Consider the following 27,429-nt stretch of genomic DNA (forward strand, 5'->3'; position numbering starts at 1 on the left):
AAGAATTTCTGATTTTTTTTCTGCAGACCTTCACAGGCATACTTGTATCAACATATACCACTAATGTTTTGAGGTTAAAGTAATTTTGTGTCCTATCATTTTGAAACAACTCTTACCATTTCCTGATGAAATAATACAAATAATTATTTTCCATATATGTCCAGTAGAATTTGGTATCATACTCAAATATCGCTTTAAAGTAATAATCAGTTTTGTATTGCGTTATCAAGACTGCACTTGGCCGGAGAGCGGTACTATATAACTAAACTTCACACTCGTGGTACCTCGGAATGGTTTCTAATTTCTGACTCAGCTTTCTGGACAAGGGCTTTGTATCATCCCTTTGAAACAAACTGTCATATGAAAAAGGTATATTAATATAATGAACACCGTTATGAATATGTGGGGTCAGTATTTGGTGTAATATTTATCAAATTTCATAAATCGTTCATGATTCAACTGTAATATTTAATCCGTAAATTAGTAGTAAGTTATTTACTTAGTGAATTCCTTAGAGTATTCTTTTTAACACTTTCGCTGTAATATACAACAATGTACAAAGGGGTAGTACACTTGTACAAATACTGTTACGCGGGCGCATTCCCACGAAATGACCACACTACTATGTATCCATTACCATGCAAAGCGATCCACAGAAAAGGACGCCCAGTCGTTGAGAAAGAGAGAGAGAGAGAGAGAGAGAGAGAGAGAGAGAGAGAGAGAGAGAGAGAGAGAGAGAGAGAGAGAAAAAAAAGGGGGTGGGGTTGGGTGTCGGTGATGGGGCGTGATAATAGAGAATTCGAGGGTAGATTATATATAAATAACGAAAAGAATAAAACAATAATAATAAATCGTCACTTAAACAGCAATTGAAAACTGTCGGGAGGAAAGTCAAGGTAACGATACAAGCAGCTTTAGGGTAACATTACGGAATCTTTTTAGCATCAACAATAACCGTGACACCGCCGAGAGGATACTCCACACCTTACATTCAAAGCGTGCTTACGCACTCAGTTTGGTTATGATTAACGACTTCCGGAAACAATATAGGCTCGCTTGAGCCTTAGGAGTCTTTAAAATTGAAAAGGAATGAAGCCGAACAGTGTTGAAGGATTAGGAAACCAGGAACATTTCTGTGCAAGGTCTGGACATCGGAAGAGAAATCGGGTTTCCATGAATGAGGACGCGCTGCCGAAAGTGAAAATATTAGCCTTTAAGGTAATGTCTGAGAGAGAGAGAGAGAGAGAGAGCCAACCCTGAATGAAAAGGAAATAAAGAGAATTAGATTAAATCATTAACTTGCAATGGTTATAACTCTTTCTTCTTCTTTGTGCCATGGAAAAGATTCACACTGTCAGTAAAACGAGGTAGATTCTCTCTCTATCTGCGGTGCACAAACAAATTATCTTTTTATATGGCAACAGGTCATAGCGCACGCAGCTGACTTCACATGACGTACGTATACATCCACCTCAGATTTTACGAGCAAACCCAGTAACAAACCCCATGCTGCCTTTCCATCACAAGCATTATACTTGGTTCTGGTTGGTCTGCCAGGCGAGGAAGTTGACTCCGCAAAGGAGGGAGAGACGTGTATAAGTATGCAAGAAAGTAGGAAAAACAAATTCAAGGTTAAAAAGATTTAAGGCCAGTTAGTTATCAACGCGATCGCTCGACCAGAGCCAAGGTCAGGGATGTTATTGTCACATTCATATATTTAGAGTTGTTGTTAAGGATGATAAGAACACAGACGAGAATAGAGAAATTTTTTTTATTATAAAACTCCATATCTTATTTTACCTTTATTTTTTTTACGTGAGGGCTTCAGTTCCATGTAAGAGACCTTATTCCATGGGAATTTTTTTGGAAGTTAGTGCCTATTTTGGACTATTCCCGTTAATTCATGCATATTTTAATCATAATAATTTCGACAATGTACTTATCCAGTCATGCCACAAAAAAAAAAAAAAAAACTTACATGATGTGTCAAACTGTCAATTCAGTATCGTATACTACATCTCTTGCCAGTGACGCTAAGTGTTGCAGAATTATAGCCGGTACCTTGTACCCACATGAGGGGCTTTTGAACCATGGTGATCTCACGAACTCGGGATGCTTTGTGAAGGTCCTGGGCATTGAATTTTAACTCTAACCCTTATATTCTCTATGCATTACGAAGGCTTGTTCTGGCCCTTCTGGGCGCTGCTCTCTTTTGAAATTTTGAATGTAAGGTTGAACGGTCTGCAGCATGCTCAAGCAGCTCAACGCCAGAATGTTTGTATCTTTTAGACACTGCTGCAGTATTATTCGTTTTACAAATATTACGCTTTCATTTGTAAAGCAATTCTATATTTGTCGTACTACTTATTAGTGGGTGTGAAAACACCCAATACGTCAACGAGCCTTAACACTTCCCGTTTTACATTTCCATAGACTTGTCAGTTTATAAGTGGGTTACGATCAACACAGACATAGTATGGTAACAATAGAATTTCAAAAGATTACTTCCTGTAAGTGGTAAAGAAAGTTTTGTTAACTGAGTGATAATCTTACAAATTCTACTCTTACCCAATGGCAGTACGTGGTGTTAACATGCCAGGTATTAATTTTTAATGTAAGCTACTTGTTACTTTGAATGAAGAAACCAGTCTGATTTATGTTGTTTTATATCACATCATACCCCAGATTTGTAATGAACGTCTTAACCCCCTTGAGTGGAAGCTAAAGTAGACATTTCGTGTGTTTTTAATTAAATTTTAATCCCCCTCCTACAGACAAGACCTCGCTTTCGGCGGTTGACTGATAACACCGTAATGTGCTGCCATCTAGTGGCTAAATGGCGAAGTCTTCAGTCTGCTGTAAGTGGGCGGTCCGAGTACACTGACGTCACGACTACAATCAATATAAAGGCCGTAAGAAGCATTTACGATGTCAGAGTCAGTCACCAAGAAGAGCAAGATGGCAACGTCCCTCGACCAGTTGAAGGAAATGACCGTGGTGGTCGCGGATACAGGAGATTTCGAGGGTAAGTGTCATAGAATGAAGTGAATCAAACCGGCACCTGCGTCATGCCACCTGTCTGCCTTGGTATCGGTGACATCATCGAGCCCGACGCCGGGCATGGAGGTCCCAGTGAACAGTAGTGAGATTTCAAATCAAACTTTCCTGCTGTGGAATGTGGAGGACTGATCAATTCATGTCAACTCGGCTTTGCATTTTCATGCTAATGCACTAGCTGTTATGTATTCACAGTGTCGTGTAACTATAATGTAATTCTTGCTAAATAGTAGTAATTTACTGATTGTCATTGCTGGCATTCTCTGACAATGGTCACGTTTTGGAATAAGTAATTAAGTTCTTTTATAATTTTAATTAACAGAAATCCGCCAGATTCTGGTATCAACTGATATTATCAGTCATGAAACGACGTGAAGGTCACCCACAGGAGATACTTGCGTCATCATGATTGTATATTTAAGTTGATCGTGCCTACGGCGAAACTGTGTGTATTAGTACCTAGGTATATGATAAGAGGCTATTCTCTTTATTAGTTCCATGCACCTTTCTTTCTCTTTGAATATTTTATATTCGGTATACTATGTACAAACGTGGCTTCTGCTGTTTGGTTTTTTTCCGTAGGAATAACATGTATTGCTTTCGGAACTCAAAATGTTATACCTAGACTACCTATTGTTGCGGCAGTGAATCATTAAATCAGAATAATTCCCATGTCGATGCGATGCAATCATTTATACAATCCCTACATTATATATATATACATATATATCTATATATATTATATATATATTATATATATATATACTATTATATATACATGTATATATAATATATATATATAAAATAAAAGGAGCCCATAAAAACACCAAAATACACAGAGAGAAATACTATATTTCAGAGACTGCTGTCTCCCTCTACAGGTAGATGAATGAGAAAAGTTACAGAAAAGGTGGTATATATATCGAGAGGTCCATCCACAGGTAAGAGGGAGACAGGAGTCTCTGAAATATAGTATTTCTCTCTGTATTTTGGTGTTTTTATGGGCTCCTTTTATTAGATTGAATTCTGTTATAACAGAACATTTCTACCAGTCATATATATATATATATATATATATATATATATATATATATATATATATACCATATATATATATATATATTATGTATATATATATATAATATATATCCTATATATATATACTATATATATATATATATATATAATATATAGATAAGATATATATATATATATATATCTATATATATATATATATATATATTAATATATATATATATATATATATTTATAGATATATATATATATATTATTATATATATTATACATATAATATATATATTTATTTTTTATTATTTATAGCTAAGATTTTACTTCAAGCATTATCCATTTTGAACAAGACATTTTCTGGTGTTTTAATGTGTGCTCTGAATGTTTCTGATGTTCATCTAATTAACAAATGACCTAACAACCCTTTGTGCTTTCCCTTGCCCATTGTGGTCTCCCAAATTGCAGGGTATAAGGATGGGGGTTTACTGTCCATAAAATGTGCAATTGCTGACAAGAAAAAATAATAAATAAGTCAATTGTTCAAACCACACATTCAAACAGAAAAATTATCTTTTGAAGTCCAAGTACAATAATCGTTTAGTGTAAATTATATGTGTGTGTGTGTGGATTATATTAAACTGTTATTGTACTTGGACTTCAAAATATAACTTTCATGTTAAAATGTATACTTTATTTTTATTTATTTATTTTTTTTTGTCAGCAAATGTATACTTTAGCGACAATGAACCCCACCCTTATGCCCTGCAAATTTGTTTGGGGGCCAGGTGGGGCGACCACAATGGGTGAGGTTAAACACAAAAGGTTGTTGGGTAATTTTGTTGATGTGATTAACGTCCGAAACATTCAGAGCGCATTAAAACATCATAAAATATTTTTTGTACAAAATGAATAATGCTTAAAGTATAATTTTAGCTGTTTTAAGAATTACTTATAAATGTATATATATACTATATATATGTATATAAATGTATGTACTATATATAAATGTATATACTAGTTATCTATACATATGTGTTATTTATAATGCTAGGTCAGTTTTAGTCAGCTGAATCATGGATAAACACCCAGTGAGAAAGCCTCCATAGTATTACTATGGTAGATTCACATCAGCCGTGCATTTGATGTCTAGGCCAGTCCCTTACGACGCTCCTGATTGGCTGTTAAGCCAGTTACAGGGCTGGAAACTCTCTCTCTCGAGAGAGAGAGAGAGTTCACATGGGTAGGGTCTATGTTCCACCTTTCATGAGGGATGCGTCTTTCAAAAGTATTCCCCAGGAGAGGTGGAAATACATCCTGCCTATATGAACTCTCGAGAGAGACAGAGTTTCCAGCCCTGTCATTGGTTTATCAACAGCCAATCAGGGGCGTCGTAGGGACTGGGCTAGTCATCAAATGCACGGCTGATGTGAATCTACTATAGCTTCCTACACTTCAGCAGCAGTTTTTAAATCCCCCATACATAGGTACTATGCAAGTCTTGCTTAAGTGGTCTCTCTCTCTCTCTCTCTCTCTCTCTCTCTCTCTCTCTCTCTCTCTCTCTCTCTCTCTCTCTCTCTCTCTCTCTCCCCTTCCTAAAGCCGGCCTCACACGTGCAGTTTTAACTGACAGTTATGACTGTTCAGTTATAAATGACGCAGTTTAAACTGACGTCAGTTAGAAATGAAATGCACGCACACACACAGTTCAATCCCTCAGTTTTTACCATGGATTCCAAGGAGTACGATCTTGCCGCTCTCGGTGTATTCTTTGTAATGCTACAAACAAATAGAAAAAAGAAAACTAAAAAGCATAAACAGTGGTGCAAAAAGTGGTTACTAAGGCGAAATCAATGTTCTGATATTGAATTATTAAAGGAATTAAGTGAAGAACCAATTGATTTTCTCAATTATTTGTGCAAGGTTCAGATCGATATAGTTCAATGAATTCAACAATCACTTCATTTTGTTTACGTGCCATCTCAACAATCTCCACTCACTGCTACCACCTGTAGAAATGAGAAGTTGAGAACTGTAAAGTTAGGAATCCCCACACACGCTCAGTTCAGTTACTCCTTTCAGTTAAAAATATGGAACATTGCATTTGTCTCAGTTTAACTGTACAGTTTTGTTGAACTGACGAAATGAGCAACTGATACACCCACACACGTGCAGTTGTAACTGACAGTTATAACTGTTCAGCTGACAGTTAAAACTGCATGTGTGTGGGTATCTCAGTTGCTCATTTCGTCAGTTCAACAAAACTGCACAGTTAAACTGAGACAAATGCAATGTTCCATATTTTTAACTGAAAGGAGTAACTGAACTGAGTGTGTGTGGGGATTCGTAAACTGTACAGTTCTTAACTTCTCATTTCTACAGGTGGTAGCGGTGAGTGCAGTTTGTTGAGATAGCACGTAAACAAAGCAAAAGCAACTTTGGTACACTGTTTCAGTCATGTGCAAATAATTGAGAAAATCAATTGGTTCTTCACTTAATTCCTTTAATAATTTAATATCAGAACATTGATTTCGCCTCAGTAACCGCTTTTTGCACCTGTTTACGCTTTTTAGTTTTATTTTTTCTATTTGTTTGTAGCATTACAAAGAATGCACCGAGAGCGGCAAGATCGTACTTCTCCGGAATCCATGGTAAAAACTGAGGGATTGAACTGTGTGTGTGTGTGCATTTCATTTCTAACTGACGTCAGTTTATACTGTGTCAGTTATAACTGGACAGTCATAACTTTCAGTTAAAAATGCATGTGTATGGCCGGCTTAAGGATTTTAAATATCCAGGCTATTTCTTTTTGCCATTTGTGTAGAATTTCATACATTGATTTCACTCTGATTTCACTACCTCATTTGCACCTTTTATCCAGCACTTAACAGGTCTTTCCTTCTAGCTCTAAAGATTTGCAAACTATACCCTTTTCACCTATTTGTTGCCCTCTGCTCTTCCCAAACGACTAGAGCATCTGAAAATGTTGGATCTTGCCTTTCACCTATTTTTACTGCTTTACTCATCTTGACATTTCTCCCCCATTAATTCTTATGTTACAGATACAGCAGTTTTACTAACAACATTTAACTTTATTTAAATGCACAGTTCACTTCCATGAAGGACTGTTGGCGCAACAGTTCCATCAGGCATTCCTAGACACTCCAATGTTCCTCCTAATCTTTTTTGCACATGCCTTACTATCTCCTTTATTTCACCTTTTCTGTGACTCATCTCTTCTCTCTTCCTAGCATCATTTGGCACATTTTTTCTATAACTGCTTCCATTCTTCCACCATCCATACTGTCATGCATTGCCACATCACAACTTTCATTTACCCTCATAACCTTACTGTTGTCTACATAAACTCTCAACTTTATCCTTCTGTAAACTCTCAGATCCATTCAATAGTATACAGTTTCTCTACAGTTAAGAACTGTATATTAACTGATTTTATTTCCAATATGTTGCCATTTCTTCTAAGATGTGGTGATTTCAGGAAAAAATAAACAGTCATTGCCCCCCCCCCCCCCCTCCCACATATTTGTCTTTGTAGGAGATGGCTGAGTCAGTAAATCTTTGCAATAAATTTCTACATGGCTGCTGCTCTTACTGATACACAACTTATCAGTAGTCGCTTGACATGCACACATCTTTTAAATTTCATAACGTATACATACCTTTTAAATTTCATCTCGTATAAGATTTATTTTCAAAATAGACATTCATGTTTTAATATTTTAATTATTGCATTATAATTTTCACCACGGCCCAGCCCTAACACTTTTCAAATGCTAATATTATCTCCAAAAGTATTGAAGATAAAAGAAAATTTCTTTTGGCAAATAAAACCTTACTTCTTTACATTTCATCCCATATAAGATTTAGTATTTTTAGAATATACTGTAAATTCATATTTAAATAATATTTTAATTATTGCCTTAGGCCTTAATGCTATTCAAATGCTAATATCTCCAAAATTATGGAAGATACAAGAAAAATTCTTTCCTTTCAGTATATAAACCCTTACATCTTTAAATTTCATCCCATGTAAGATTTATTTTTGAAATATAAATTCACATTATAATTTTCACCACGGCCTGGCCTAATGCTATTCAAATGCCTATAGTATCTCCAAAAGTGTTGACGATAACAGATAAAATTCTTTCCGCAGATAAAACCATACATCTTTAAATTTCCTCCCTTATAAGCTTTATTTTTGAAATATCAGTCTTACTGGAAGTGGGCTCATTTCTGATAGCCCGACACAGCCCGGTCTTAATGCTATTCAAATACTAATACTTTATTTCAATTTCATCCCATATTAGATTTATTTGAGACTATTTGAAATGGTAACTAGCAATAGTAATTATGTAGCAGAGAGTTCAGAGATTTATACTTAGTTAACCCTTTGATGGTTTAACTTGAAGCTTTGAGAGTTATCGCCTTTAGGATGTCCATACATACCCTGGTCAGTCATTTCACACTTCACCACTGTACCACAGCATGTCAATTGTAATTCCATCAATGCCAAGTTGTGTGCATTCTTCAGTCTCACTGCTCCTAATACATCCTCGGCTTGCTCTATGAAAGTTATCTCACATTTAAACTAACCTCTTCTATACGTACTATCATTCAGCTCTCTCATACTTCTACGACTTTTGAAAACTTTTTAATGAATTCATCTACATAATACTTCACTACTTGTATTCCCACTTTTCGCTTATCCAAGTCACTTCTCTTTATTTATATCTATAGCCATATTTTCAACCCTTCCTATCCAGTCAAAAAATATTTTCAATTTCACACTGATTAGATATATTTCAGCCACTCCTCTTACCATTCATTACATCCATTGATTAGATATATTTCAACTAATCCCCTCATCATTACATCCTTCATCCTACTCATCCATCTACTAGCACATTTAACAAACTTTTCCTCCTAGTTTTTCTTCTCACATGCAGTATTTAAAAATATTTTTTGTGCAAATTAATTACAGTAGGCTACTTCCCAGTAGTAACGCTATCAGCCGAGTTTTGGAATCTTTGCCAGCTACCTTTGCATGTACCTGAAAAATTGATGAGCATAGCTACCCATTCTTGGTGTACGCTACCAGCAAGGCGGAGAGTCAGATTCTCCCAGAAACTCATCTACCCTTTCTATTCCATTTTTAGACCATTATCGTGTATACTGTCACAATTTACTCTCCTGCTACTCGGACTAAACACCGTTATCCAGTCAACTCTTGTACCTACCCTGACAGTCTTCCTTAGCCCTGTATCTCTTAGCCATCCTAGACACAATCATTGTTTACCAGATTTGCCTCAAAGCAAGAGACCAGAGATCCTTCCTTGGCAAAACTTACTAATTTCCTGAGAAATCCAAACTACGTATATACTTTTGTTTGGCTTGTATTGAATTGCCATGCTGTCTTTGTTAATAGAATAGACTGGTATTACAGCAAGGGGTGAGGGGAAGACAAAGATGGCTAATAGAAGGTATGCAAAAGTCAACTTAAGTATATGGGTGTTAATGGGGAAAGGCTAGAAAGAGGATGGTGGAATGAAGTTTACAAAATCAATTGAAGCCAACGTAAAGGACAGGCAAGGAGGATATGAAGTGGTATATGAGAGGAGAGAAGTCAAAAGGTATGTAGTAAGGGCATAAAGGAAAACTTCAGTAGATTAGAACTAGAATCTGTTCATGGCATAAGGGAAAATGTTGGGAATTGTGAGTAAATAGGAAAGTTGTAAGAGGGGAAATTGCAAAAACATAGAATATGGATTAGAAGAAATTAAATTTGGAAAGACAATATATTAGAATGCTGGTTGTAAAAATGTATTTTAAAAATTCATTGAATATGGAGGATGGTGTGGACTTGTAGATCTTACGGTGATAGAAGAACCAACAGATGTGATGTCTGCATATGACAGGAGAGTCCATGGAAAGATGAAATGGAAGAGTTGCAGGATCATCAAGATATCAAGAGGTTTGCTAAATGCATCAGTAAAAAGGTCTCTAAAACAGCGTCTTACTATAATGGCCGTTATTTCTGTCCATCCGTCTGTCATTCAATCACAGCCAAACGGCGGGCCCGATGGGCATGAAACATGGCGGGGTTATTGTGGGTACCCCCAAGATGGTGTATAATGGGGTTTCAAGCAACAAAAGGCACTGGAGGGGTGAGGTGCCTTCCCTGTAACGGGGCTGGTTCAGCCCATAGTTTTAATAACGTTATGTATTTATCATAGTACCTATAATTTCTGGGCTCAGCCTGTGTCGCTCTGTGAAATAGGTTCCTTTAGCAAATATAACTTACTATCAAATACTGTTGGGATAAGAATTCAATGGCACCAAAGGGGGTCAGGGTTGGGCAGGGTGTGACAGAGGAAGAGGGACAGTAGAGGGGGTGTTAGGGAGAAGAAAGAGGGTAAGAAACAGGGAAGGGTGGAGAGAGAGAGAGAAAATGAATTTGTCGGTTGCCATTCATAGTTGCTCCAGGCAGCGCTGGGTTGGTCAGCTAGTATATAGAAAGAAAAGTTCTTAATGGAAAGAGTACACAGTAGCATGCAAAGTAATAGGGGATGCTATGGCTCTCTCTCTCTCTCTCTCTCTCTCTCTCTCTCTCTCTCTCTCTCTCTCTCTCTCTCTCTCTCTCTCTCTCTCTCTCTCTCAGACCTTTTTTTCCAGAGAGTATGACAGCACAATAATAGAATAAAATTTCTTGAAGTGATATACATTATTTTCAATTGTCAGCATTTTTTTTTTTTTTTTCACTTTTGCAGCTATGAAGGAGTACAAGCCCACAGATGCCACAACAAACCCCTCCCTGATCCTTCAGGCTGCTAACATGCCTCAGTATGCTCCATTAATTGACCAGGCAATTGAATATGGAAAAGAAAATGGAAGGTAAGGATGAGCATGTTGTTAAGTGTGGAATATATTCCAGATTCAACACCTTAATTGCTAAATTGTATAGTGATAATTGCTTGTTGCATTTCAGAAAAGGCATCAAAACCCCTGTGATACCTGTTGTTTATAATCGCAACTTTTTATATGAGAAAATTTAAGTACATATTTTTGAGTGACTACACTGTAATATATTCTGCGTAAGTGTTTGTTTTCCATGGTGGTAATTACTTTGAGTGGAATATAATTGAACATGTTTACTTGGAAGTAAACTGGTGTTTGTGTGGAAATTTTATGTGTGATAGTTTTCTGTCAAAATAGTGTGAAGGGCTGTGATTTAACCAGAACAGTATGATAGACAATGTACAAGAGTTAGTACGGGGTTCCTGTTACTTAGAATATGAAATATTAGCTTTTTTATATATGTAACTACAATAATTTGCTTAATTTTAGCTTTCACATGTTAGTGTTTGAAGTTTTTTATGTTTTGTTTGTTTGTTCAACAAATTTGACATTTTAGTCCTTAAGCAAGAATTTTGTTTCTTTGGAAACTCAACCTCTAGATGTTAAGGACACCTGGTAGTGATTACTGTACTGTTTGAGGTTTAGGAACTTCCTGTTTTTAAATACCAGGCCAAGGTTTTCTCTCGGAAGTAAGCACTATACAATATTTATGGGTTAGTAAGGATCCTTCTTGCCTGAGGTAGAATTTCACTTTGGTAATTCTTGAGTTCTACATTTTGATTTATTGATGGTCATTATATTATCACAGAAGGATAGTATGGTAAATTGATGCTTTTTTTCATTATACTATGACAGAAAGATAGTACTATGGTAATTTGATGCTTTTGTACATTTTTTCATTTCTGAGTAGGATGTAAATAGATTTTATAATAAAGAAATATGAGATCTTGATAGAAAGCAATATAAGGGTGGAGATACTTTGAGATGCAAAGCTCTTTGAAAAAGTGCATAATTATTTTCAAGAACCTACTTCAACAATGCAACACAGTATTTTTTATATTTTAAAATAATACATAGTACCGTACAAATTTGAGCAAGATGTTAAGAAAATATCATTATCCCTGGGATACAAGGCCATCAGCATTGTAAACTATTATTACTATTCAATATTATAAATTTTAATCAGCGGCAATAATATTACAGTAAGATGGATATTTCAAAGCTAAACATTTTACCATAAGTAAACTTAAGTTGTAATGTTGAAGGAATGTCTGTTGGTAGTTAAATCCAGTGTTCAAGCTCCAACATTTCGAGACAAAGGCAAATGCCTAAGGGCATTCATTTCACTACCACCACCACTCACTCCTGCTGTGCACTAAGTGAAACACTCTCTCTCGCTCTCTCTCTCTCTCTCTCTCTCTCTCTATCTCCTATCATCTCTCTCTCTCTCTCTCTCTCTCTCCTCTCTCTCTATCGATATATATATATATATATATATATATATATAGATTACCGATATATATTATATATATATAACATTATATATATATATATATATATATATATATATATATAGATATATATATAATATAATATATGTATATATATGTGTGTGGTGTGCATGTGTGTATATGTAAACTGTCAGCAGTTAAGAGAGTATAAAAGTATAAGATCCAAGATAAATCTTAAAAAGCTTGAAAATTTGTAGATATCATGCAGAAGTTTTGAGATTGAAAGAGAAAGTATTATTGTTCTCTAACCTTTGTGGCCAGATCCATCACCATGACATAGCAGACTGTGAACGGTGGTTCTTATAGGCAGCCAGGCTTAACAGTGACTCAATATTGGAAGGTTTTTGGATATTTGGGGTCTTTGTTCATGGTGATGTTCATATATTCCTCAGTAACCTAATTCACTCATGAGAGCATTGTGCCCCAAATATCATAGTTAAAGTCAAGTTTTATTAAGTATTTTTGAAATTAATTAAACTTTATAATTTTTCTTAACAAAAAGTGTAATTGGACTAACAACAACACATTATGTACTTGTTACTTCATTGACTTGAGTGAGCCCCACAATCCAGAATGTGTGGGGTTATTGATTTTATGATGAAAGAATGTCTGGCCTTGCACACAGGTTCTAGATTCTATTCTTCCTAGATTCCTTTGTTTGGTTTATGTTGCTTTGTATTGTAAATTGATTATTTGCTTTGAAGGAGTGGCCTGATTTACAAATATAGTATTAAATTTTTAAGCTCTTGTGTAGATTATCTAGGGATGGGAACTTGCTTTCCTCCTTTGCTCCTCTATATTGCAACTTGAAAAATTTTATGCAAGTTCAACTTTTAATATCCTTTCAGTCGTTTGTGAAATTTAAGTTACATTGACAAGTTTTACTTACTGTAGGCAGTGCTCCTTGTTTTGTGAGTTATGTCCAGTATCTGAATGAATGTCATTTGCTTGGTGTGTTCCCTGAAATATAAATGAACACCTGTGCTCATTTGCAAAGTTGGGACATACTCTACATATTTTAGCAGGTTTATATGTATCTGTTGGGTTGCTTACATATTGACAAAAGTATTCGGGTATTGGTTACAAAAAATTTATATTGAATTTGCTGTGTAGCGTATGTTTGTATTAAGATTGATTAGAAACACTTTCTGCGATAAAAATATTGTATCTATATAAGAACTTATTGATCATAAATAGTTTTAACCATGTGGATACATTCATAAAAATATCAACTGTGTGGATACATTCATAAATAGCTTATCTGTATGGATACATTTCATAAATAGCTTTAACTGTATGGATACATTAATAAATAGCTTTAACACTATGGATGCATTCATAAATAGCTTTAACTGTATGGATACATTCATAAATAGCTTTACCTGTGTGGATATGTACATTCATAAATAGCTTTAACTGCGTGGATACATTCACAAATAGCTTTAACTGTGTGGATATATTCACAAATACTAGCTTTAACTCTGTGGATACATTCATAAATAGCTTTAACTGTTTGGATACTTATAAATGGAAGTAGAATGCTTTCATATACACCAATTTGAAATGTTGCAAATAAAGATCCAGCCATTCAAACCCATTACAGCACTAATCATAAATAGCTTATATGCAATTTAGTATGGACAACATAGGAAGACATAGCTACAAGAAGTCCAGACAGAAAATGGTGTTGAGTTGAGCAAATTTATTGAATAGTTGGTCAGGTAATGGATTTGAAATTGAAGATGAACTAAAGAGGTATACTAGCCAAGCAAAAGAGGCATCACAGGTGGTACTCAAAATATGTGCACCTCCAGTGTTTCAGAAAAATGGATGGTAAATCATGTAGAGGGTGAGAATGAATAGATTAAAGTCCTTACTCTTGGGAAGTGCAGTGCCTGCTGTGATGATAGGTCTAAATGAGTGTACACTTACACCTTTATGAGCAACATCACAAAGACAAGAATTTACAAAATTACAAAGTATATTTAGATAATGCCAGGGGTTTGCCCTATAAATGGTATTGTGTTCAAATTACAGTATACTACTTAGGCTAGGATGATAAGAGGGCCCCAAACCTCATGAACCTTGATCCAGAGTGAAGCAAGGTCCCCTGTTGATGCAGAAGCATGAATTCAGGAAATAACTTATTTTAACCAATATGAGTGTGTTCTGAGTCACAACCTGATGAGTGTGTTCTGAGTCACAACCTGATTCTGGTTACTCTTGCAGAAAAAATTGGGAAGGATGAAAGAATCCTGTTGGGTAGAGGTAAGACTTAATGACTCTCAAAGGTGATGGGAAGAAAACTGTCCTTGCTAGACAATTTGAGTTTTTGCAACAATTTGTGAACAAACCAGAAACTAATCAAGGGCCAACGCCTTGACTGTGATACCTCCTTTTAAAGGGCTATTGAAGCTTGCTGACATGCTTAGAGGAAACCAAGAGATTAAGAGAACTGTTTTGAAATCAGAATCTGAGAAGCTTCTGACAGAGGCTTGCAAAGAGACTTTTTAACTGCCCAGCACCAAAGTAAAGTCCCATATGCCCAAGTGTTGAAAAAATCAGAAAATTTTGTCATTCACTAATTTCAAGCTGTGCTGGAGAAAGACCAAAGACAATACAGTGCAATGACCATTAATAACTAGGAGATATCTTCTCGATGTTCCTCAGCTAAATAAAGTCTTCTAGCATAGCACTGGAATAGAGATCTCGGTGGGATGAGAACCCAGTTTGTCACACCAAGCTACTAATCTAGCCCGTTTTGCCTGGGTAAGGGCTGCAATGACGAAGTGGCAGTAGCCTTTGCAGTGACATCTTAAAGCCTCTTGGTACCTATACTTGGTAATTGCTACACATGAAGGTATCCTTTCTGGGTATGGATGAAACTGGTGGAAATGTGACTCCTTGACAAGTTCTAAAAGGTCCAGGAACCATTCCTACTTCAATGTCATGCTTACATGTATGGCATAAGTTTTCTGTTATATCCTCTAAATTTTTTTATTTCCTGACAGTACTGGTAATTATAAGGCAGAACTCCTTATTCTAGAGTAAATGAATCTGCATTTATATAGTCATAGCTTAATATTATAATAACAAGAATTGTGAATGATTTCAGGATTTATAGCTCATTAATTGAAGCTGAGGTTATATTAAAAATACAATTTTCATATTTGTCCGCAACAGATTCCCCAAGCATATTACATCAGTATACGTAATCAGAAGTAAATCACACTGTGCATCTCCATTAAGCAGTTGAAAGTTAGTGCACAAATTTACTAGCAGTACATTCCCTGTCATCCCTGACATCTGTGTATTGAATCACTGGCTCCCTCAGGAGATTGGTGCATTGTTTGTATGTACACATACTTGTATAGTGCGTACGTATGCTTATATGAAAGTTTTCTCACTAAATTGCACCCGCCTGTTTTAGCTCTCAAATATTGTTACTTTGGGAGTAATTTTATAGCATTTGAGAAAAAGTCTACTCTCACCTGTGTCAAAACTCAAGAGGCATAGTTTTGAATCATTGCTGGGGCAGATGCATTTATTATATATACTACTATAATTCCCTGTGGGTATATATTTTTTGTAAGATTAAGTGAATTCAATATCTGATTTTGTACATGAACTTCCCTGACAGATATATACTTAGCTATAGTCTCCGACGTTCCCGACAGAATTTCAAATCTCGCGGCACACGCGACAGGTAGGTCAGGTGGTCTACCTTACCCGCCGCTGGGTGGCGGATGTACGAACCACTCCCGTAAGCTTGTCAGATTTTTCTCTGTCGCGGGAGAACGATACAACTGTTGTCGGTTCCTCTCGATAGTTTTCGATTCTCGCTTGCCTGGAGTTAATTTGGACTTCTTTTGGTGACGTATTCGCTTTGTTTGGCTTGGCATACGCTGATTGTGGACCGGTTTGATTTTGAGTTTGATTTTCTTTAACGATGTCTGATCTAGAATCGGTAGTTAAAACTTCGGTTTTGTTTAGGGTTTGCGTGAATGAAGGATGTAAGGTGATGTTGCCGAAAGCTTCGGTAGACCCCCACACGGTTTGCATGAAATGCAGGGGGAATGAATGTGCTTTTGCTAACCCTTGTAATGAATGTAAGGGATTGAATGAAGAAGAATATAAGGCTCTCTCTTCTTACGTTAGGAAGTTGGAACGTGATAGAGTGCGTAAGGCTTCCTCTAGAAGTTCTAGCAGATCTAGAATGAGTGAGTTGGATGTGGATCCTAATAGTACTAACGTAGAATTAGAACCTTCTTCCCAAGTTGCAGCCCCGGCTCCCCGCACCGAAGCCGAAGATCCATTCGCCTTCGGAGGCGGCAGCTCTGAAAGCCAAGAATCGTTCTATGGATCAGAAGATTCGTCAGTTGGAAGAAGGTAAGGAGAGTTGTTAGTGATCAGTGCAGTGTCCCCAGTGTTGTGGAGGGTGCGTCTGACCGGCTCCTTAGTGCCTCTAGGCCTAGACCTCTTCCAGACTCCCAGTTCCAGTGGAGTAGGAAAGTCGAAAGCCGCAGGAGGGCTAGGGAGAGCCCCCACCGGTCAGGCGTCCCCTCGGCAGATCCTGAAGTACGCTCCCAGGCTGCCTCGGATCGCTACAAGAAGGAGCTCCTACGCCAATGCTTCTCCTCTTCGTCGTCTCCCTCTCCGAAGAGAGGTTGGAACTCCCCGGATGCGTCGCGCCCGTTGAAGAGGGCTTGGAAGGCTCCCTGCAGTCCTTTGGCTTCTAGTCCGGAGGTTTTCCCGGAAGAATCGTCGGTGGAGGCGAAGAAACCAAGAAATCCTGTGATCGTTCTTCTTCTCGCGCGGTCCGCGCTCGGACCGCCTGCTTTCCGAGGAAGAACAAGAAGATTCTCCTACGAGAGTACTCGCGGGACTTCAAGCTCAGATCACGGCGCTAGCAGACTCTCTAGCAGGTTAGATCCACGTAGGAAGAAGGACGTTTCTCTTCGATCAAGAGATCTAGGCGCCGCTCTTCAGAGGATCGTTCTCCTTCATATGGGGAGGTTTCGTATGAGGTGGGGGATCGGTGAGGGGGCCCTCGCTCGTGAGCGCCCTCGCTCGCGTGAGCCCCTCGCTCGCCCTGGAGCGCTCGCCTCGCCTGGCTCTTTCGATTTCAAGACGCCAAACATCGGTAGGACGCTCTATGAGAAAGAAGTTTTTTCTCCAGATTGGATTCCCGCTTCCGGTAAGCGCACTGCACATGCTCATCACGCGATTTCTTCAACTCTCGCGTGAAACTTCAACCTCAGCAGCCTCAAGATTCTAGAAGCGCCCTTATACAAGTGGCGTTTCTTATTTCAGATGTCACTCTCCTCGTGTCGGATCGTGACTTCTCTCCTGACAGGCATCTAGAGTCTGGTAGGAGTGCGTGCATGATAGACGGCCTACTGTTAGCCGCTCCCCGCAAGGTAGGCGCCAAGAGCCTACTGCACATAGATCTCCTAGTAGGCGCTCGGTCTCTTTAATTTAAGGCGTCATACTCCTGATTATTATCCTAGGGCAGACAACAAGAGTCTTTCCAAGCGCCCTTCTCCGTGTAGGCGCTCTCCCCGCTTCTAGGCGCACTTCTCCTGACCGTTTGTCTCTTGGTAGGCACCAGGAATCCCGGAAGCGCCCTCTTCTCCAAGTAGGCGCTAGTTAGTTTTGAAGCGCCCTTCTCCTGAATGTTACCCTCTTGTTAGACGTCAAGAGTCTCGCAAGCAGCCTTCTCCTAGTAGGCGCATTTCGCCTTCCAGTCGGACTTCCGTTGATCGTACGCAACTGGACAAGTATGGAGAGCCGCGCAAGCGCTCTGCTCTCGATAGGCGCTCTTCTCCTGGCAGCCGCTCGCCTCAGGATAGGCGCATAGAGTATAGTAGGCGCTCGCCTCCTCGTAAGCGCCCTGTGGATGTTTCCGAGGATTCTTGGAGTAGGAGCCCTACCTCTCCTTCGGCTGAGATTCCGTATACCTCGAAGAGGAGTCTCATCGTAGACTTCCCCAGATTATTCTCATCGTTCTCCAGTGGATGTGAACTCTTCTAAGAGAGGGCGTTCTCCAACCTCTCGCTCAAACTCCTGCTAGGATCCCTTCGTCACATAAGGATCTTCAGCGCTCGCCTCGAGAAGACGTCCTAAGAAGGTCGGATGAGGAACCGAACACTTCTGCTTCTGTCTCTTCTTACAAGAAGCTTACAGAGCTACTTTTACAAGTTTTTGTTTTTGGGGGATTCCCTTACGCCTACGGCTCCTCCTTCTCCTCACTCACTTTTTTGTTCAACGGCGAAGACAGCGAAGAGTCTTCTTGTGTGAGGATGAAGCCAAACTCTTTCTATGAAGAAGGCACTGAGGAGTTTTGGTTCCTGGATGGCTTCCAAAGAAGAAGCGGGGAAAACGATGTTCGCTTTTCCTCCTTCGAAGTTATCAGGACGCGCTGGTTTCTGGTAAAACGAAAAAGGAGAGCCCTTAGGATTGGGTCACCGTCTTCGGCTGATTCGGATTTTTCGGCACTGGTAGATTCGACAAGGAGAACTGCCCTTAACTCTGCACCAAGACGACTTGGGCAATGAATGAATTGGATCATTTGCTCAAAGGTATGTTTAGAGTGCTGGAAGTATTTAACTTCCTTGATTGGTCGTTGGGAGTCCTAGCCAAGAAAATTGAAGTGCCAGAGTCAATTTCGCCAGAAGATCTTATGTGTGTTTTGTCTTGTATGGACAAGTCGTAAGAGACGGAGCGAGTGAAATCGCCTCCCTTTATGGGGCCGGGATCGTGAAGAAGAGGTCGGTTTATTGTTCCTTCTTAACGAAGTCGGTCTCCATGCTCAGAGGTCTTCTTTGCTGTTTGCTCCTCTGTCTACTCAGTTGTTCCCGAAACATCGAGTGACAGGACATTTCGAGGTCACTTTCGCCAAAGGTCACTTTTCCGGCCCAAAAGCACCCAGGACCTTTTGGCACAGTCGGCAAGAAAACCTCGCCCTTCCTTCCTTCCTACCAAGGCTAAGAAGGAAAAGGCAAGTTCGAGAACCCTTTCGAGGGGCATCTTCATCAAGAACCTCTACGTTTAGAGGTCGTAGACCTTCAAGAAGGGGTAAGACTTTCGCCAAGTCTGTTAAGGCCCCCCAAATAACTTGCAAGTCCCTTCAATCAACGGTGGGCGCCAGACTCTTAGAGTTTGCAGAAGTCTGGGCCCAAAAAGGGGCGGATCCTTGGACCCTTTCTATTTTGAGGAGAGGTTACCTCATCCCTTTCGTCGAAAGACCTCCCTTGACGGCCATCCCCAAGGGAACTGACGGCCAGGTACAGAGACCCCATCATGAATCAAGCTCTCCATCTAGCAGTAGATCAGATGCTGGAGAAGGGGGCTATCGAACTAGTGGACAAGACATCATTCATCGGGCTTCTACAACCGCCTTTTCCTAGTTCCGAAGTCCTCAGGGGATGGAGACCGGTGTTGGATGTAAGCGCCCTGAACTTCTTCGTAGAAAAGAAGAAGTTCACGATGGAAACGCCTTCATCAGTGCTGGCAGCACTTCGTCCGGGGACTGGATGGTTTCCTTGGATTTACAGGACGCTTACTTCCACGTACCGATCCATCCTTCCTCGAGGAAGTTTCTCAGATTCATGACTGGGGGGGAAAATTTTTCAGTTCAGGGCTCGTGTTCTTTCGGCCTCTCGACGGCCCCTCAAGTGTTCACGGGGGATTTTGAGGAATGTGGCTCAAATGGCTTCATTTGAAAGGGGTGAGGATATCCATGTACCTCGACGATTGGCTAATAAGGGCCAATTTCAGAAGATCGTTGTTTGAAGGACTTACAAGTAACTTTAGAATTGACGAAGGCTTTGGGACTTCTCGTCAATTTCAAGAAGTCATCACTAATTCCCGAGCAAGAGTGTGTGTATCTCGGGATACAGATGAACTCTCTGAGTTTTCGGGCTTTTCCCTCGCAGGAAAGGATAGCCCGAGGATTCGAGAGAGTAACAACCTTCTTAGGGAAAGAAGTATGCACAGTGAGGGAGTGGATGAGTCTGCTGGGGACGCTCTCCTCTCTGGAGCAATTCGTTTCCCTAGGAAGGTTGCACCTGAGACCACTCCAATTCTTTCTTCATCGGAATTGGAGTCGTCGTTCTCAGGATTTGACGTTCTCCCTGTCGTTATCCCAGGACATCAAGAAACATCTCTTATGGTGGACAGATCCCAACCTCTTTGCGAAGGGACTGTCTCTTCAATCACAGACCCCCAACCTGGTGTTGTTCTCCGACGCGTCGGACATGGGGTGGGGTGCAACTCTGGGAACCAGCGAAGTGTCAGGTACCTGGGTGGGGGACCAGGTAGCCTGGCACATCAACAGAAAGGAGTTGATGGCTGTGTGGTTGGCTCTGAAGGCTTTCGAGCCCAAAGTCAGAAGATCGGTAGTGCAGGTCAACGCGGACAACACTACAGCTCTGGCATACATCAGGAAACAGGGGGGCGGGGGGGACGCATTCCTTCTCCTGTACGAGACAGCAAGAGACCTTCTTCTGTGGCAGAAGAAAGAGGAATCAAGCTTCTCACCAGGTTCGTGCAGGGAGAAAGGAATGTAAGAGCAGATCTCCTCAGCAGGAAAGATCAGGTCCTTCCCACAGAGTGGACCCTTCATCTGGATGTATGCCAGAGCCTGTGGAAGTTATGGGGCAGGCCACACATAGACCTCTTTGCCACGTCAAAGAACGAGGCTGGATCCTTACTGCTCTCCGATATCAGATCCAGAGGCAGTAGCAATAGATGCTCTTCTTCTAGACTGGAACGGACTCGACGTCTACGCGTTTCCCCCCTTCAAGATCTCCTGGGGCTAACCATCAAGAAGTTCGTAGAGTCCGATTCAACGAGAATGACCTTAATCGCTCCCTTTTGGCCGGCCCAAGAATGGTTCACAGAGGTACTGGAATGGTTGGTGGACCTTCCAAGATCGCTCCCGCTAAGGAGCGATCTACTCAGACAACCCCACTTCGACAGGGTACCACAAAAATTCTCCTCGCTCTCAGTCTGACTGGTTTCAGACTGTCCAAAGTTTGGTCAGAGCGAAAGGCTTTTCAGCAACAGCTGCTAAAGCAATCGCAAGAGCGAGGAGACCTTCCACCTTGCGTGTATACCAGTCAAAGTGGGATGTCTTCAGACGTTGGTGCAAGAGGAAGAACATTTCCTCTTCCAGTACCTCTGTGACCCAAATTGCGGATTTCCTTATTTTCCTCAAAGAAGAATGTCATCTGGTTGTGTCAACTATTAAGGGATACCGCAGTATGTTGGCGGCGGTATTTCGGCATAGAGGCTTAAATATATCCGATGATAAGGACTGCATGATCTTATTAGATCATTTGAAACCATTAAGCGTCCTCATGTAGTACCGAACTGGAATCTAGACGTAGTCCTACAATTCCTTGGATCGTCTAGATTCGAACCTCCTGGCTTAGCCTCTTTCAAGGATTTGACGAAGAAGGCTATCTTCCTTTTGGCCCTAGCTACAGCTAAGAGAGTGAGTGAGCTCCAAGCTATTGAGGCAATGTAGGGTTTAAGGAAGATTCTATGGTGTGTTCATTTCTTCCAAGTTTCCTGGCAAAGAATGAAAAACCCATCACGCCCTTGGCCCAGGAGCTTTGAAGTTCGTAGTTATCTTTTCTAGTATGGGAGAGCTGAAAGAACTCTTTGCCCTATGAGAATTATGAAGTATTTCCTTAAGAGGAAGGAAACAACTTAAGGCTAATCAAGATGTGCTTTGGTGCTCCGTAAAGGACCCCACTCGGCCCATGTCGAAGAATGCTCTTTCCTTTTTTCTGAGAAGCCTTATTACAGAGGCACATGTTGCCTGTAAGGAAGATCATTTTAGACTACTGAAAGTGAAAGCTCACGAGGTGAGAGCCATCGCAACTTCGCTTGCATTCAGAAAAAATATGTCTGTGCGGAACTTGATGGAGGCGACTTTTTGGAGATGCCAATCGGTTTTCGCAAACCACTACCTACGTGATGTAAAAATCACATATGATAAATGCTTCGCCTTGGGTCCTTTCGTATCGGCGGATTCGGTGCTGGGGCAGGGAGCGAAACTTATCCTGTGTAAATTTTTATATGTTTACCCTATATTTTATATTGTTGTTTTTGGTTGTCTGAAAGAGGTTGCAGGAGGCACCTCTTTTTGTCGTAATATTAACCCTTTGTATTTTGGTTAGGTGGTCTGGTGGGTTTTGGCTCCTTGCAGAGGTAGTGGTAAGGATCTGTTAGGTAAGCGGACAAGGTCCCTCTAACAGCATCCGACTTGGATTCTACCACAATAGGGGATCACATATCCCAGTGGTAGATCCGAGAGTCTTTCAGCATCAGGTCACGTCCTAGCTGTAGCTCTCCAGGCAATGCAGACTCAGAGATAGTATCTATGAAGTCTTCATCCTGAAAAGGTGAGAACCAAGGTTTTTATATCCTACAACATTAGTTGTTTCCCGTCTTACCTGTATTATTGAGCTGTCTCTTACCCTCCACCAAGGGTGCCAATCAGCTAAGTATATATCTGTCAGGGAAGTTCATGTACAAAAATGATATTGTTAAACTACAATAAAGTTTTGTACATACTTACCTGGCAGATATATACGATTAATGGCCCACCCAGCCTCCCCTCAGGAGACAGGTGGAAGAGAAAAATCTGACAAGCTTACGGGAGTGGTTCGTACATCCGCCACCCAGCGGCGGGTAAGGTAGACCACCTGACCTACCTGTCGCGTGTGCCGCGAGATTTGAAATTCTGTCGGGAACGTCGGAGACTATAGCTAAGTATATATCTGCCAGGTAAGTATGTACAAAACTTTATTGTAGTTTAACAATATCATTTTTTTTTACCTAATATATGAAACTATGTATAGATATGCATATCTATGCATAAATGCATAGTATATATATAGTATATATGTCTGCATATGTTCATGGGCACATGTATATATGTACTGCATTTTTTGGTTGAGTATACTATATATATTCGTGCATGCACACTTAAATATTTCTATATGGATTTATACATGCAAACAAATGAATTGTGCATGCATTTAAATACATTGCATTGATAAATAGTAAAGAATATTGTATATGCCCTATCCATCTAATATAGAAAGCAAGAAACTTTCTAGAAGAAAAAGTAGACAAAAATTTGAAGGATGATATTAACTTTTCCTTTTCAAAACATTAATGAAAGCTACATAAACTTGGACTGTTCTGACTATCCCAGCAAATTAAATGCGAAAAGCAGATACATATAGGTAGTCCATCTTTTTTTATATAGAATTGATGAAACCTAAAAATGTATTATCAATCCTTCCTTATGTTTAAATAAATTTTTCTTTGGAGAACAGTACAAAATATGGAACACATCATGGTTAAATATGAAAGAACAGTGTTCCATTGTTTTGAAGCAGATTATATTATGAAGAGAAAAATCCTTAAAGGAAAAACAAAGGGAATATAAAGGAGAGAAAACGACAGCTATGGTATTTTGAGGCTGCAAGTGTTATTGATATTTTCTATTAGAGACACTTCTCTATCAGTAAATTGAGGGTGAACAATGGGAGTTAAATATGTTCTTAGATGTTCAGTGTTTATATGTTGGGTGCTTGGCTGTTTTGTCTCGGTCCATCAATGTATACCACAGTCCCTAGAGAGCAAATCTTGAAAACCCATCTACTCTGCTGAAGATTTGGCCAAAAGACATTTTAAGAACATTGATTCACTCATGTTTGTATGTTTTTGAAGTCTGTAGCAGTACTAATAGTGATGATGTATGTGATTATATCTTGGAATCTTGGGAGTACAAAGGTATCTTTCATTTTATCTGGTGACTGGAATATCGGTTATTCTTTGTATGAGGAATTAAACTTTTAAGTTTTTTGTTCATTAGTATTTGTTAGCAGTTATGTCAATTACTCCTTGAGAAATAAGTTAGTTTGACTTGAGTTAGGTAACAAATTTTACTAATACATATATTTAATATATACTTTTTTTTAATATGAAGCTGTGACAGGTGTCATAAACACATTTTGATATGATTAATTTATGTAAGGCTTGTATTTTTATTTTTGTAAATTGAACTTTTGTTTATGAGAATAGTTTTGAAGTGATGGTCCTGTTAATGATAATAGTCCTAAATTTGTGTAGGTGATGGTACGGATGCCAATACTTTTCATGTTTCCTTTGTAATTACTGTGTACTGCATGTAGGAAAGTTTATGATTGTACTGTAGTTTATAAAAGCTGTGAGTACCGTTCTTGCATTCTCAGGAGTTTAGCTGGAATTTTTATTTTCTTTGTGGAATCTGAAGGTTCTGTATTCAGAAGTTCTTACATTTATATAAATTTACATATAACTAGTAAATAATTTAAGTACGATGCTGTTAATACAATGGATACTTTTAGTCAAATTATAAGTACATACTATGGTGTTACATAATTAACACTAGGTTTACACTTCTTTGGTAATCCAGAAATTGAACAGTTTAGGGAAATTCTAGTATTATATGTTGAATCCTGTGGCCAAAAATTGAGTAATGGTATGCACGAACACTGCATTGGTTCAGTAATTGATTTTGGTAAAGAATGTCCAAAGTGCTTGTATAAAAGTATGATATATGATGTCAATTGTAATCCAGATAAGACCAGTATGTATTGATTGAACTCTCTCTCTCTCTCTCTCTCTCTCTCTCTCTCTCTCTCTCGATCTCCATCTCTCTCTCTCTCTCTCTCTCTCTCCCCTGTATATATATATATTATATATATATATAATATATATTTCTGGGCTCAGCCGTGTCGCTCCGTGAAATGTGTCTTCTTTTAGCAATATATATATATATATATATATATATATATATATATATATATATATATAATATATATAGTATATATATATATTATTGTGTGTGTGTGTGTGTGTGTAAATTATATACACATACATACATAAATGGCCACAATACTTGGTTATCTATTAAATTTTTTATTTTTCAGTGACTCCGAAGAGCAAGTGGCAGCTGCAATGGACAAGCTCTTTGTCCTATTTGGATGTGAGATTCTCAAGATTGTTCCTGGCCGTGTTAGTATTGAAGTAGATGCTAGACTGAGCTTTGACAAAGATGCAAGTGTAAGCAAAGCCAGAAAGTTTATTTCAATGTTTGAATCTGAAGGCATTGACAAAGAAAGGATCCTTATAAAACTGGCTTCTACTTGGGAAGGCATTCAGGCTGCCAAGTAAGTTGCTTTACAAATTTGTATTCACACATCAGTGGTTATTTTTCATGAAAGTAATGTACACTGACGTTTGGAACTATGTTTCACAGGTGTTTATATTTTTAAGTTTTCAAATAATGGTTGGCCAAAAGTGTGTGTAATAATATAGGCATCATAAAAAGAATCCAAAGGTGAGATTTAAAGTACATTTAAATATACAGTCCAAACTTATAAATCTGGGAACCTTGGGACCAGGCTACTGCTGGACCACCAAAAATCCTTGAATACAGAATACTCCTCTAAATAAATGAATCCCCTGTCAACATAGTCTTGCATGCTAATTCCACATACAAATATGCTAGTTGCTAAGTTGGCTAAGTTCTGACACCACTTTTTATCATTTTATTACGTATTCATATATATTTTCACTTATTTTATAACTTCATAGACTGTGTAATTTTCTTTGAAATAGTGTACTTGAACACATTGAATTTACATTCCTGAGTTAACCCAACCATAAGTCAACTACTATACTACGTACTTAACTTTTCAGAATTGCAGAATTTTATCAGTCTTTCATCTCCTAAATTTACCATCTTTATAATTATCACTATTAGTTTCTTCATCATTTATTTTCATTGTAGGGGGTAATGAAACGACAAAAGTAAAGAATGAATTTTGGCGATCACTCAGTATATTTGACACTTCACTATCATAAAGTAAACAATGCACACTGCCATCTATATTGAGGAAAATGAACATTAAACATTCCCTAATGGGTGGGAAACGATGGAAACTTCTTCTAGCATAGATGAAGATTTATGAGTATGCTTACCTCTAGCATAATTCGATATGATGAGCGTTATGTCAAATGGGTAAATACTACACAGCTATACAGGCAGTCTCCAGTTATTGGCAGACTTGGTTTTATGGCGGTTGTCTAGCGCCACAAAATCGGCGAATTATGATGCCATAACGTGCAGTTTCAGTTATCTGTGCCATAAGGTGATGCTAATAGAGTTATGGCTCCATAAAATACCTGACAGGCACCTTTAACCGAAACTTGGCACCATAAAAGCAAAAAATTGCAAAGTTTCGGTTAAGGGGGCTTTCACTTATCAGCACCCTACTGAGAACAGAACCCCCACCAATGACTGGGGACTGCCTGTATATGTAAAATAGATTATCAAAACCATATCACCCTTAAGTTTTTCAAGCACTCTTAATAAAGTATGGAATTTGTATGATGCCAAATGTCTCATTGTTTTGATTAGAAGTTTGACTTGGTAGAGATTTCTCAACTGTTATCTTTAAAAGAATATACAGGCAGTCCCCAGGTTACGACGGGGTTTCCGTTCTTGAGACGCGTTGAAACCCGAAAATAGTCGTAAGTCGGAACATCACCAAAAATCCTAAGAAAACCTTACTTTTAATGCTTTGGGTGCATTCAAAACTATGTAAACTGCATTCTTATTGCATTTTGCATAAAAAACCTTCAAATATTGAGTATTTTGCATTTTTGGTGCCATATTACTTGTCCCAGATGAGTGTTGTAGGCATCGTAACCCTGGAAATAATTTCTGATGAATATAATTGAAAAGCACCTTAACCTCAGAACGTCGTAAGCCGAACCAGTCGTAACCCGGGGACTGCCTGTATTTATTCATTTAAAGTTAATATCGATAGCATATTGGACTTCATACATTTTCATTACTATCAATTATGTTTATAAAACAAAAGAGG

At 38.8% G+C, this 27,429-nt stretch overlaps 1 protein-coding gene across 1 annotated transcript in view; it reads left to right on the forward strand.

Annotated features, from left to right (window-relative positions):
* Nucleotides 1-2,837: 2,837 nt before the first annotated feature.
* The window catches only part of LOC135205608 (transaldolase-like), a 43,837-nt gene continuing 19,245 nt past the window's right edge, over nt 2,838-27,429 (forward strand). Inside the window, exons 1-3 of the mRNA XM_064236393.1 lie at nt 2,838-3,025; nt 10,871-10,994; nt 25,468-25,707. Of these exons, the coding sequence (XP_064092463.1) occupies nt 2,929-3,025; nt 10,871-10,994; nt 25,468-25,707 (461 nt within the window). The 5' untranslated portion in view covers nt 2,838-2,928. The remainder of the gene's footprint in view (nt 3,026-10,870; nt 10,995-25,467; nt 25,708-27,429) is intronic.

This window comes from Macrobrachium nipponense, chromosome 24, assembly GCF_015104395.2.
Source record: "Macrobrachium nipponense isolate FS-2020 chromosome 24, ASM1510439v2, whole genome shotgun sequence".
Classification (NCBI taxonomy): domain Eukaryota; kingdom Metazoa; phylum Arthropoda; class Malacostraca; order Decapoda; family Palaemonidae; genus Macrobrachium; species Macrobrachium nipponense.